This window comes from Triturus cristatus, chromosome 12 (assembly GCF_964204655.1).
Source record: "Triturus cristatus chromosome 12, aTriCri1.1, whole genome shotgun sequence".
In the NCBI taxonomy this organism is placed as follows: domain Eukaryota; kingdom Metazoa; phylum Chordata; class Amphibia; order Caudata; family Salamandridae; genus Triturus; species Triturus cristatus.
Window position 1 is genome coordinate 664,388,903 of NC_140595.1, and position 14,118 is coordinate 664,403,020.

The 14,118-nt window shown below is 42.7% G+C and overlaps 1 protein-coding gene across 2 annotated transcripts in view; it reads right to left on the reverse strand.

Moving 5' to 3' along the window:
- Positions 1 to 14,118, reverse strand: part of LOC146780066 (meckelin-like) — a 400,358-nt gene that overhangs the window by 55,728 nt on the left and 330,512 nt on the right. The window contains exon 25 of one of the 2 annotated variants that reach the window (XM_085637891.1): positions 4,197 to 4,301. In XM_085637891.1, the coding sequence (XP_085494017.1) occupies positions 4,197 to 4,301 (105 nt within the window). Of the gene's footprint in view, positions 1 to 4,196; positions 4,305 to 14,118 lie in introns of both variants that reach the window. The other variant, XM_085637890.1, reaches the window with a different exon arrangement.

A 14,118-nucleotide genomic window follows, 5' to 3' on the forward strand; every position in this document is an offset into this window, starting at 1 on the left:
GATCCGTCCCTCCTGTCCTTTATGGTCTGTTATGCTGCAGCTTTCTCTCCTGTCTGTCCATTATGGTCAGCTAGCTACCATTGCCTCTTGCCCCTCTGTTCTCTGTTGTCCATGTGCATGGTCCTGTCCCCTCCCTCTTGCTTTCTATGGATTGTTGTGCTGCACTCCCGTCCCGCATGCCCTGTGTGGTGTATTGTGCTGCTGCAAACCCTGATGCCTGCCCTGCAGGGTCAGTTTGGTGCACCTCTCCATGTCCCTCCTGTCCTCTGTTATCCAAGTCCATGTCCCTACCCCCTTTCCTTCCATGATCCAATGTACCATACTTGCGAACATTTTGAACTTGGTAAGAGGGAGATTTTGAAAAAAAGCTGGGGTATTGATTTTCCCCTTTGAGGTACATTGAAAAAGAGGAGATTGTAGACAGGAGACAGATCAAATAAAGCCCATTTGAGCTTAAAAACATTGGACGTTTCCTGGCTGAATCGGGTCTGTTGGCATGTATGGTTGTACTACCATTGCCTCTTCCTTCTGCCCACAATGGTCTATTACATTGCCACAGCCTCTCTTGCAAGTCCTGTATTGTTGGTTTGTTGCCCCTGCCCCCCTTTCCACTGCCCTCCATAGTCTGTTGTGCTGCCACACACCTTCCTGCCTGCTCAGTGTGGTTAAATTGTTGCCTTTGCACCCTCCTACCTGACTTCAATTTTCAGAGTCCGTGCCCCTGGCCTCTGCCTCTCAACAGTATCCTAATGAACAACTAGATTGCTAACATTCTATATTTATTACAAAAGTGTGGAACGCCTGACGTCATCTTGATGTAATCAAAAATGTAATACCTAGAGCATTTCCTTTAGAAATTACATATATGAGAGGGTCTTATTGGCATCAAAATTATGGTTAGTGCTCTAAAAGACTAAAATAAGGACATATTTTCTGAGTTTTCAAATAGTGACAAAGCACTTTTAAATTATTTGTTATCTTTATGTTTTTTTATCCAGTTGACCACTTGATTAAATGTTGCACTTAGGGGAGAGGATGTGGTGTTACTTCCAGAACTGCAGACTTTGCAACTGGGGAACCAGGTTGGAGTTTCTGCTTCAGCTCGACATTCTGTGATTCTGGTCAAATCACTTAGTCTCCCCATGTCTACAACCAAAATGAATTTGTTCTTGTGTGATGTAACCAATGCTCATGTAAAGCACTCCAATACCTGACAAGTCTGCACTATATAGCACTGCAAAAACACAAAATAATAAGTGTTTTGCACACTTCTGTCATTGGGCTATATTTGGGCTACATCTGGGTGATTGTGGGCTACATTTGGGCTCTTTTGTCTCCGGTGGCCATCTTGGGAGATTTATTTGTTATGAAGTTTCCTAATTTCCTCATGTACTGCAGTCTCCTCAGTAGGAAATGCTTTCAGTTTTTTACTTTGATTCCATCATGAAGGTATTCAGATATGTCACACATTTGCCATAAATTCTGAAAGTTAGCACTCTAGTTGCTCATTAGATCACTGTAGTAAAACTACTGTTCACCATGGAAGTCTGCTCCTGGTATTAAAAGTGCATGTTTCAGTCTGCATGTCAGAATTTTTTAATGAAATAGAAGCGGATTTGAGAAGTCACTCAAAATGTGCCCTCATTTTCTTTCTTCAGCATTAATCATAATTTCTATGGCAAAATGAACCCCCTCATTGTGTTCCTTTTTAAATTAAATGTTTTAAGTGTTACCAGTTTATTTCAATCAAGATGGCTTCAGGTGTACCATACTTTTGTCATAATGAAGACAGTAAGTGCTCTAGTTGTTTTTAAGAACACTCTGGGACATTCTGTCATTGGGCTATACTTGAGCTACATCTGGGTGATATTTGGGCTACATTTGGGCTCTTTTGTCTCTGGTGGCCATCTTGGGAGACTTATTTGTTATGAAGTTTCCCAATTTCCTCATTTACTGCAGTCTCCTCAGTAGGAAAGACTTTCAGTTATTTACTTTGATTACATCAAGAAGGCATTCAGATGTGTCACACATTTGCATAAATTCAGAATGTTAGCACTCTTTTTGCTCATTAGATCACTGTAGTAAAGCTACTGCTCACCAGGGAAAACTGCTGCTGGTATTGAAAGTGCATGTTTCAGTCTGCATGTCAGAATTTTTTTAATGAAATAGAAGAGGATTTGAGAAGTCACTCAAAATGTGCCCTCATTTTTCTTTCTGCAGCACTAATCATACTTTTTATGGAAAAATGAACCCCCTCATTTTGTTCCTTTTTAAATTAAATGTTTTAAGTGTTACCACTTTAATCCAAGCAAGATGGCTTCAGGTGTGCCATACGTTTATCATAAGTAGGACTGTTAGCGCTCTAGTTGTTCTTTGGAACACTCTGGGAAGCTGCAGTAGAACACAAAGGAATCAACTAACAGTCTCTGCCCTTGTTGGATGTACATGTTTTACTGAGAATGTCAGACTTCATTCTCACATGACTGAGAAAGATAATGTGAATTTACAGAAAATAAGCTCTCAGTTTAGCTTATAGATCACCTTCCAAACCTCTGTGGGAAAGGCATGAGAAAATATTTTTCTCTCAATCAGGATATCCCAGCAGAAGGCTTTTTCACAGTGTGAAATCACCTTAGAACATACCACAATTCCTAAAATGAGTATGGTACCATCAACAAATGATTTATAATGTAACTAAAGTCTTAAAACCTTCTATTAACTGCAATGCTTTTTAATGAGGTGCTATCATGTATATTGGTCCCAAGATGGCTGCCAACACTTCTTGGATGAAGTGCTGACAGCCAATCAGATCTCAGGATGAGATGTGTGGTTAGGCTCCGCCCACATATATATATGATTTTACTTTTGATTTTCTCAGGAACTACTGAACAGATTGACACCAGACCTGCAAAAGGCACTTCCGTGACCTGAGGACTACCTCTCTGCCAAATTTCAAGTAATTCTGTTCAGCCGTTCGGGCTGTACCTTCGACTAAATGTCCTATGGAAAAATGCATGGGGAAAACGCGTTTTGGGACCCCCCTTTTTTCTCGGCCCCCGCTTGACGAATCACCCCGGGACTTTCAGGGTAGGAGCGGAGCGCCCCACCTATTTTGAAAATTTTGCGAGGATTCGTCAACCGGCGCCAAAGTTATTCCAAATAGAATGTTGCGGATTTCCTATGGAAACACGGTCCTAACTATAACTATCTCTACTGGCGACCGCCAGTAGATAATATATATATAGATATATATATATATAGATATATATATATGATGTGTAATCTTCATCTAAGCAGTTGAAAAAAAAACCTGGTCCAAGTATTTCCTACAGAGCTTTAGATGGATAAGCTCATTCTTGTAATCTGCCATATCATTTTACGCCTATTGAGCCAATGTTACCAAATGTTTTGAAAAGATTCAGACTGCACCACTCTGGTATTTACTATTAAAAATAAGGGAAATGAAAGACCACCAAAAATGTCAGTGGAGATAGTTATTCTAGTTTAAAAACAAATTACACAGAGGCTTCTAATTCAGATTGACTCAGATTGGCAGGTCTGTACAGTTCACAGCAAAATGAAGGCACCTTATAAACAATGCAGGGCACTGTGCACAACAGTACAAGTAGCACTCTGAAAGTACCATACTAGGCTGTGCTAAAGATTTGGCCACATTTGTATTTCTCTCTTCAAACTGATTCCTTTCCTAGACACCCCCAACCTGTCTTCTCAATGCTTCCAGGTTATCAGCCTTACTGCATTGCTTTTCAATGGAAAAACAGGATACTCCTGCGCTGGGAAAAAACAGAAGGTACTAAAGCTGACTGACAGACGTTCGAGACAAGGGGGATAACAGAATGTTCTTGGGGTAGTAGGAAGAAGGACATTTGAGAGTCAGGGAACAGCATAGTTGTGCCCAATACTGCCCTAAGTGAGCCCGACCCATGCTTGATTTTCAGAATAATCACTATATAAATAATGTTAGAATCATTGTATGAAAATTGATCTCAAATAGATACCATGAAACAATGGATTGGATATTGTTGTGCATAAATGCTTTACACTAGTGCAACATCAGGGTATTTTAGAGATAGAGATTGGAGGGAAATTTCTTAAGTAAGGACCAACAAGGACAAAGGCTGGTTCTGCTTATAAATGAGAACAAGGTGGCTGTTAATAATGGAATAGACCCTTACATGCTCTAGGAACGCTGAGAGGAAGCGGTTGAAGGTGTAGTATGTCTTTATCCTCTGCTCCAGTAGCGGATTGCCCTCCGTCCGTGCTTTCATCCCACTGGGTGCCTGCTAACAGAAAGGAAGATTTTCAGTGTGTTATGAAATATAGACAACTTGTGATCTTGTTTACACAAGCGGTGGATGGAATTGCATTACCAATTTTAGAAAATTGAAGCCATTTCCTGTACCTTCTTAAAAAAAAAAGATGGATCAGACTCACATTGGTCTATTACACTTGGAAAAAAAATGAAACTAGGGGGTTAAGAGGGCCTTCTGGACAACACTTAGGCACATCAGTCTTGTGTTTGTAACCGCCTTATCATGCATCTTAGCTGTGAAGGTGAATGATCTGCTTCCCCTACTCCTATCATCAATGATACTGTTGTGTAGTTTCTAGAAAACCTATACAGGATCTGCGCATTTAGACAACATACACTGTAGGATTGGTGTCAGACTGATTCTAGACAGATACTCCAGCTCTCAGTGGTCCGACATCCCTTGTGGGGTGTCCAACCCGAAACCAGGACCGGGTCCCACAGTTTCGCACTTCAGATAATGTGAATTGACTCTATCCTAGAAGGATTCTTGGCTCAACACCTACACACATGCTAGGTACATTTAGATACATCCAGTTAGGATTGCATCATAGGAGTACGTATTTCATTATCATGTATTTTATGTACTTCCCTGTATTCATGATTATAGCAAAATGGTAGAACCCTACCATCCTTTTACTTTGCTAGTGCTTCTAATCGTCTATATCTGTTACTGTCTAATGGTTGTTTCAGCACACCTATTTTACACTAGAATAATGACTGTTCAATAAATACTTATTGAAAACGTCCCTACTGTTTATTCTGTGTATCTCTCTGAGACTAAGTGAGCACGAGTGACTGAGAGAAAAGTAGTACACTGTTTCCACGGTCCTGAGGGATCAGGGTTGTCAGGTTCGATAATCGCCAAGAACTATTCTCTCCTTGATAAGAGGAGTTTCTAGTGGCACTGTGAACTAGCTGGTACACAGGCCATCATACCCGGTGGGGGGTGTCTAGAATTAGTCTGACACCAATCCCACAGTGTATGTTGTTTAAACGCACACATCCTGTATAGGTTTTATAGGAACTACACGACATGGCGCCAAACGTGGTGCACCTATATGGAATATAACAATATGGTCACCAAACTCAGATGCATACCGACAATAGACAGTGACACACTTTGCTTTGAACATTACAAGCAAGGCATGCAGCACCTGCCCAAGTTCACATTGGGCTCAAGTGTGAAAAATGAAAAGCAAATAATTTGTTTTTCTCATTTTTGTTCAATTACGCATGCTTTAATATAACCTCTAAATTCTTAATGTGTAAAACTCTTGATGTTGATATCACCATCCTGCAAAATGTATGTCTGTACTGCTTTCTGTAGCAACATAAATGGCTGCAGGCAGTCCCTTTTATATCTCAGAGTCATATCTCTTAGGTCTACTCACGCTAAGCAGAAAATTGTTGCATCATACATTGAACCCTCGCATTTACACCCCAAGCTCCTTGGCGATCTAAAATGTTACTCTTGAACGCATTACTAAGATTTTCAAGCTGAGTCTTTGCCTCTGTGGTTCAAGACTAGAATACCAACTGTTAGACCTGGCACCTTGGCGTGGGTCTCCCTTCCATTTTTTTTTGCTGTGCCTCATGTGTTTTTGCTGGTGTTAGGTGCTCAGGGCACTGTGCCACTGCTGTCCAGTGCCACAGTGCAAGTGCTCCCTATTGTAAATTAATGTATGAATTTGTGATTTCATGATTGGTTGGTTTGGTTTACCTGTCAGACCTTAGTACAGTGCACCAGGAGTGCCCAGGGCTTGTAAATCCAAATGCTGCTGGTGGGCTTGCAGCACTGGTTGTGCCACCCACAGAAGCAGCCTGTAAAATTGTGTCTAAGGTCTGCCATTGCAGAGCCTGCGTGCAGTCTGGCACTGTCATGCTGACTGGGCAAGTGCACCCACTTGCCAGTCCCTAAACCTTCCCTTTTCTTCATATCAGACACCTCTATGGTAGGCCCAAGGGCAGGGTGCATTGTAAGGATAAGTCAGGACATGCCCTGGTGTGTGTGGCATGTTCTAATAGTGAATTACATCCATTTTCGTTTTTCACTATTGCAAGGCTACCTGTTCTCCATAGGCCAGAATGGGCAGTTTGGTTATTACATTTTATTATCCTGATCTACTCAGGGAAGATGGTAGCAATTCGAATTTAGTATGCCTGAACTCAGAATGATAAAATACATCTTTTAGTGAAGTTAGTTTTAACATTCTGTGTTTGAAAATACAACTTTTAGAAAGTAGGTATTTTCTTGTCTAACCATTCAAACCTGCCTCTGCTAGGCTGTGTATTCCCTGTCTGGAGTTTGAGTGACAGGGCTGGGGAATTCCAGGAGACAGGGTGAGGTGGCCCAGTGGTGAATAGAGAGATCTGCATCTAGATGGGTGGGAGGAGAAGCACCTGGGACCTGAATAGGGCTGTGCCTTCCCTCCACAATGCTGGCTCCACCACCTGTGGTGCGTCTGATGTCTCTGCCCTGCACTCTGAAAGGAAAGAAGGAGTCAGGTAAACAAAGTGCTCCAGGACTGACCAGAACCGGATGGGGTTTTGGGGTTATAAGTATTGGGACCCTGATCCCAAGAATTTAGATCACTTTGGGAAAACAAGAAGAAACCTCTGCTGAGGAGAGGAACCAAGAAGAAACTGAGGAGATACTATCCCTGAAACTGGGGGATTGGTCTGAAGGGGTTGCCTACTGCCAAAGAGAGGAGAAAGGAACTTTGTGTGTACTTTTGCTCAACTTGTGAAGGATCTCCAAGGGCTTGGAAAAGAGCTTGCCTCCTGCTGAAGTCTCAGGAACAACAGACTTTACCCCCCAGCTCCCCAGAGTTCTTTGGGAGTGCCTGCTGCTGTTTTGGGCCTTCTGAGGGACTGCGTGTCGCAAGAAGCTGGAAGCGCGACTCAAGAAGGAGAAGCGTGCCGCTGTCGTCGTATCACGTAAAGTGGTGTCGCTGCTGCAGTTGTTGCATCGAGCGGAAGCGTCTCGCATCATCTAAGAAGTGTCTCGCAACGCTGAAGAAGCGTGTCGCCATCGCAGCCATCGTAGCTGATGCATTGCCCCGCATCAAGTGAAGAGTCTTGCATCAAGGAAGAAGCGTGTCGCCATCGCAGCCATCGTACCTGACGCTTTGCACCGCATCAAGAAAAGCGCCTCGCATCCAAGGAGAAGCGTGCCGCCGTCGGAGCTGTTGCCGCATCGCGTAAAGTGTGTTGCTGCTACAAGCTATTGCATCGAGCGGAAGCGTCTCGCAACGTCGGAGAAGAGTGTCGCCGCCAAAGCTGCTGTCGTCGCATCGCGTAGTGTGGTGTTGCCGCTGCAGCTGCCCCATCGAGTCGAGTCTTCTCACAACATTGGAGAAGCGTGCCGCATCTGGAAGATCTTCATGTCTTTATTTCTTTGCACCAAACTTTCATCATATCAACATCGTTGCAACACTTTCGTTGCCCTGCGTGTCGCATCTAAAGGTACATTGACTTAAAGTGTTGCATTTAAGAACTAAAGAGGACTAAGCCAAATTCTACCATCTTAAAGTAACAGCATTGTGGATTTTTGTCGTTTATGGCCTTGTGGTAAATCTATATAAAGAATACTTATTTTTGATATAAAACCTGTGTGGTGTCCATCTGTAGTGTGTCACTTGATTAATGTATGTGTTCACAAATGCTTTACACACTGCCTCTGAGATAAGCCTGTCTGCACTTGCCAAGCTACCAAGGGGATGAGAAGGGGTTATTTTAGGAGTGTACCCCCTTACCCTGACTAGAGGCGAGGGTCCCTATTTGTCACAAGTGCATCCCTGTGCCAACTAGAGACCCCCAAGTCTAACACCAACCAATTGAATTAAAATGTTTTAATGTAAACATAGTCCTTGTGAAAAGACTCAAAATTTATGAAATGGTTGACAGGGCAACAGGATTGTCAGTCAAAGTATCCCGACATGTGGTATCCGAAAGAAAAAAAATCATTCTTTGCAAATGTTGCAAGACAAACTATTATTTAAGTAATACGTTGTCCTCACTTTCTCTGTGTGAAATCTGTCACTATAAATGGCTGCCAGGATATAGGAGCTTTGTAGGGATAGTTCTTATTGGGCAAAGAAATATCTGGGATTCCCTCTAATTTCCAGTTCCTTTCACACTGCTACAGGGGCATACGGTTTCCATTGTAGCAATTTCAATATTGATGGTGGCATTATGAGGAGATATATAGGACACATCTGCAAATTGGAACTACTCTCCTGCCTTGTCACAAACATCCAAAGGAAAAGGCTAGTATTTCTAAAAGGCACTACACAAGGTTTTCAAATATGCTCACATTCATCTGCGGTAATGACAATCCTGTGCACCAATGCACAATATCACTATAAACATTGGAATTACTTGGAAAAACTGGGTACAAAATCTACAATCCTTGGTCTAGCCAAGAGATTAGAAAATCTCCAATAATAATAGAATTAAATTCTCAGCACAGATCTATCCTGTGATGTGTTCATAAAGAGTAATTATAGGTAAAGTTGCATATTTCCTACCATATGTAGAATGCATGGTTCTCATGAGAGCTACATGTTTTATTGTGGCTTGTGCGTATGTGTGAAAATCGTATGATTTAAGCTCTTGCATACATAAACCTTGAGATATATCAGTTCCAAGTTATGTCTATTCTGTTGCTCTAAGTTCTGCAGTAAATAGTGCTAGGCCAGCACATGCAGTCATGATACATCGTTGGTGTAAGGCATTCCTACATGAGCCATACCTCCAGTGAAGTAAACAACAGCAGAAGCATGAGGAAAAGAGGAAATGGTGGCCCTAAAGTTAGAATCAAGGTGAAATTGCATTTGTGTAATAAAAATGACACACGGGCATAATGAAGAGTCTATTTAAACCACTAAATGGATTAGTTTCCAAAGCTTTGGTTTATTTTGAACCACATTTTATGCAATTGTGACAACCATTAACAAAACTTTACTGCTGCCAAGTCCAGTTTTTACCCCTCCCTCCTTTCCTCCTCCATTTTCCCCTCTTCCTATCTGCTCACCCAGACATAGCTTGTAGATTAGAAAGCTGAACACACCACTGTTCCAGGTGCATTCATTTGGTGGTTGCTAGACAATCACTTGGATCGGCCTGTAGGTGAGCCTAAGGGGCTGTCAGAGGGTCACATGACCACCACCAGCCTCTAAAAGCCCAGGCATCAAGACTAATGGCAAATAGGACAAGAGTAACTTGGGCCTAGTGGAGCCTAGGGCCAGAAATGATGCCCTTTTTCCTACCAATAAACCTTCACCATAGTTCAGCTACATCCACAAATATGCACACACAATCACAAAAAAACACACCTATCAATCCCAGCAAACAAAATCCCTCCACTGATGACTCATTCGCCACCACTATATACTTCTATAAACACTCCAACATACCATTCTACCCCTACATCCACACAAGGACACCTACACTCCTCCTCCAATACAAACCATACATCTATGCTAAAGTACTTTGGAGCCACATGCCACCAATTCAGCACTACCCCACACTGCACAAATCCATAAACCCCTCACACCTCCTCTGCTTTTTCACACAAAATCCATTCACTACCCTTTGCCTACTCCAAACAGTGCCAATGCATTCCCCTCAACCGTTACTCAAACATCTGATATGCAATCAGTCTACACCTCACCTCTTCTTTTCACCAATAACAAAGAACAATACACTTTCTACACTCCCCTCTACCACTAGGGAAGACTACCATTCCCCCCCCCCCCACTCAGCCTACAACCAACCCTCTTAACCCCGATTATACCCTCTCATCTGCCACAGGAACTCTCAAACACATTCCCACCCTTCCTCCTTCAACTTCCACACCTCCTCGGTTCTTCACAGGCACATCCTACACAGTCACTACAATATCAGATATCACTACCCCACTAAAACAAAACCAAGCACACACCTTCTTCTTCAGAACAAATCATCACACCATTACAAACTCCTATCTATTGCAAAATGCTAGCATACATCCATTCTGCTCCTAATGCCAACACAATCAACATATATGCTAAACAATTTCCAATTTACACTTTACAAACAACAAAGACACCAACCACTCACTCCACAAATACACAACACTCACTCACCTGCCAATCCTCCATTGTAGAATTCAGAGCCATAAAACCTTACCTGCATACCCCACAAATACTACTCCCCTATGCATCTTCAACATACACAAAAGAAAGCAACTTCACACCTCTCTTCATAACCTTGCCAAACCTAGTCTATCACACAACAATGCAGCCCTTCAAAAACATCTATTGGGCGAGGATGATGACACCCACCAACACAGTTTGCTGACCTGCTACAGTTAACACCATCACAATATCACACCTCAAACAACTTCAAGGGACAATACTCACTCTCCATCCAAACTACCTACAAATCAATGCTCAATCCATTTTCCGAAACAAGTATCACAACTTTGGTGTATTAACAGATATAGAACATGACTTACTCTTCATAACCAAATTGTTGTGTGGGGAAGACATAGCACCTGTATTGCTTGAAACTGTCCCACTAGGCTATGAGACTGTGATATAAAATCTCATTCTAAGTATATTTCCACCTCCTGTGTGCATTCTAAGTATATTTCCACTTCCTGTGTGCCATGCCTGCAAACACTGTATGCAATATATGTAATTTACCACTACAGAAGACCTTACAGCTCTAAGGCTGGGTGCATTATTTTACATTTGAGGATATATCTGCATGAACAGATATGCCCCTCTGATGTCCAAGTCGATTCATGGACATTGCCAGTGAACAGGGAAGCAATATTGAGTATATGCACTGGGCAGATGGCTTCCTCTGAAAACCAAAGTTTTTTGTTATCAAACACCTCGCATAAATAAACCCACATTGATTCCAGTGATGAATTTATTAATGCATGCATCCAGAGGGTACCTTAGAGTGGCTCCCTGAAAACCTACCAACCTCTAATGTGCTGGCTTACTGGTGTAGACCAGCCTGCCACCACAGGCAGGTTTCTGACCCTTGTGCATGTGAGAGCCCGGGTTCTCAGAAAAAATGCCTGTTGTCACCTCTTCCAAACAGGGGGCTAATAGTCAGCATAGCAATGCAGGAGGTATCAAAGGCCTCTGCCGCCTTTGATATGTGACTCGGGCTTCTCTCAGACAAGGGGAAAAGCCACCCCCGCCCAGGACCCATTTGGCACCAGGACAAGGAGGAAAAGTAGCTAGTCAGGAGGCGTGTTCACTATCAGGTGGGCTACCTGATGTGAACACACAAACGAGAATTCCACCATCTTGTTTTTTTGTGGAATTAGGTTCTCTGGGTCAGGACTATGCCCACAGGAAGTGGTCATATATTGGCAGCAGTCACCCTAAAGGTGATCAGCCATTGGCTACTACCCATCACTCCCCTAAATTCAGTATTTAGGTGGCACCCCTAATGCAAGGAACTCAGATTCTACAGACCCTGAAGAACAGGACAAAGAAGAACTACAAAAAATGACAACCAAACACTTGCTGTGGACTTTTTTGCTCTAAATCCTGCCTCCTGGAACCAATCTCGACAATCATGACGAAACTGACTCGACCTGCAGCTGAGCCTCTACCAATAACCCCAGTAGGCTCTGCAAATTGCCAGCAATCTCACTCGGAGTAGGGGAGCTACTCCCCTGCAGTCCGCAGGCTCCAAAACAGCAGAGTCCGGATTACTGTGCTGCCGCTCATGATGCAGCAGCCACCCACGAATATGTCACCATGCTCCCAAAGTTTAGGTCAATCTGCCCATCAGGTGAGAAGATGCCAGGACCAACAGGAGCTGCACAGCAACATTACCCGAGGTACCGGACCCCTTGCAGCAACCAAAGCCTCTGAGTCCAATCCAGACTCTAACAACATTGAGCACCACAGAAACCCACTTGCAGATTGGCTCAGCTGTCCTGATTTTTGCATCCTCAACCAGTGAGACCAACAACCGCAAGGATCTGAGACTCACCAGCCAAGCCGACCTAACCCTTTGCACCGAGCGCCCCGTTCTGGGTTTTCAAGAACTGACTGAGTTGTCGTCTGCCCAGGGGACTGGGGAACCGGGCCCTCCATTGGGAGCTCCTAGACTTGTCCCCACGTACTCCTCTGTAGCCTGTTTTTAGGTCGCATCTCCCTCTCTCCTTCATTGCAGCGCATAAAGCTACCGATCAGCACCTTTGCACCCAGATGCCCCAGGGCAAATAAACTCTAACTGCTGGTAGTACTTTAGACCTTACCCCTCTACACCCTTAAGTCCTGAAGGGGACCCCGCAAGCCTACTGCCAGTACCTGTTTCCTATATAGGCCTTTTTCTCTCGTAGGAAAGCATTAGACGGAAACACGCATTTAAGGGAACATTTTACCTACCTGTGAAATTCAATATTTTAAAATTTACTTACTAGCTGACAAAGTTTTTGGTATCAAAATGTATATAAAACAAAAAAAAAATCAGAATTGGACTCAGATCTATTATTTGAGTATGGGTCTCATTTATTGCCTCTGTGAGTACAACAAATGCTTAGCACTACCCTCTGAAAAGCCTAAACTGCTTGCCCTCACTATCACAAAAGAGAGCATTCAATGTCATCATTTTTGCCTCTGTAAACCAATAAGCGCAGTCTGGACTCTCTACACAGTGTACCACTTTTTGGTGCACTATATAGAGATCCAGCTTTCTACACAAACCTAGTCGCAATCCTAAGTATTTTGCCAGTACCTTGGTGAGACCATCACCTGGTGGCCTTCGAACACAAGACACCGCACCTCACCACAGCTAAACTCACCTTGCCCTCAGCTAAATATTGACTGAGGAACAAACTGATTTTTGAGGACCTAGAAACCCAGTTTACCTCCAACACAGATCTGGACACAAATTAAGTTCAATATATCTACGGATAGTTCCATGAAGCTTTTGATATTTTAACACCCCTAAAAACATCTAAACATGGCCAAAGAAAAATAGCCTCCTAGGTTTCTGCAACGACGCTCACCATCCAGTGATTCTGAGCAAGTCACTTAATCTCCCGTTTATCTGTAACGAAACTGGTGCTCATGTAAAGCGTTCTGATACCTGATATCTTTGGGTCTAGTTTGCGCTATATAAAACTTTACAAAAAAAAGATGAATACAGAATTAAAAAGATTAAACAACAAATTGCCAAGCTTTAACGCACCTGGCTCAAAACAAACAACCCTCAAGACAAAATAGGTCTACACAGACATAACACTGTATAGGTCAAAAATCAAACAATCGGAAAAAATAAAGCAACTATTCAAGCAAAATCCACAATAAAAAATTTGCAAAGACAGAATTTTATAACATACTCACAGAATTTTATAAATTAAAATGCAAGTAAGGAAGCTGTTGGGTTTGGCCCTCTCTACAGGGTCAACCCCAAACTTGTTGCCTCCATTTCTCCTTTTTACTGAATTTGTTTCTTTTGGAATTAGGACACTGTGCACTTTATCATTGTTAAGCAGTGCTAAGTGTCTGTGCTCTCTCCTTAAAAAATGGTAAATTGACCTACACCTGATTGGTATACTTAAATTACTTATAAGTCCCTTGTACATAGTTCTACATGTACCCAGGGCCTGTAAATAAAATGCTACTAGTGGGCTTGAAGCACACATTTTACCACTCACTAAGGTAGCCCTTAAAAACTACACTACAGGCTGCAATGGCAAGCCTGAGACATATGTTAGACTACCAACTCGACCTGGCAAAAAAAAAGCTTTTGCTAGGCCTTAA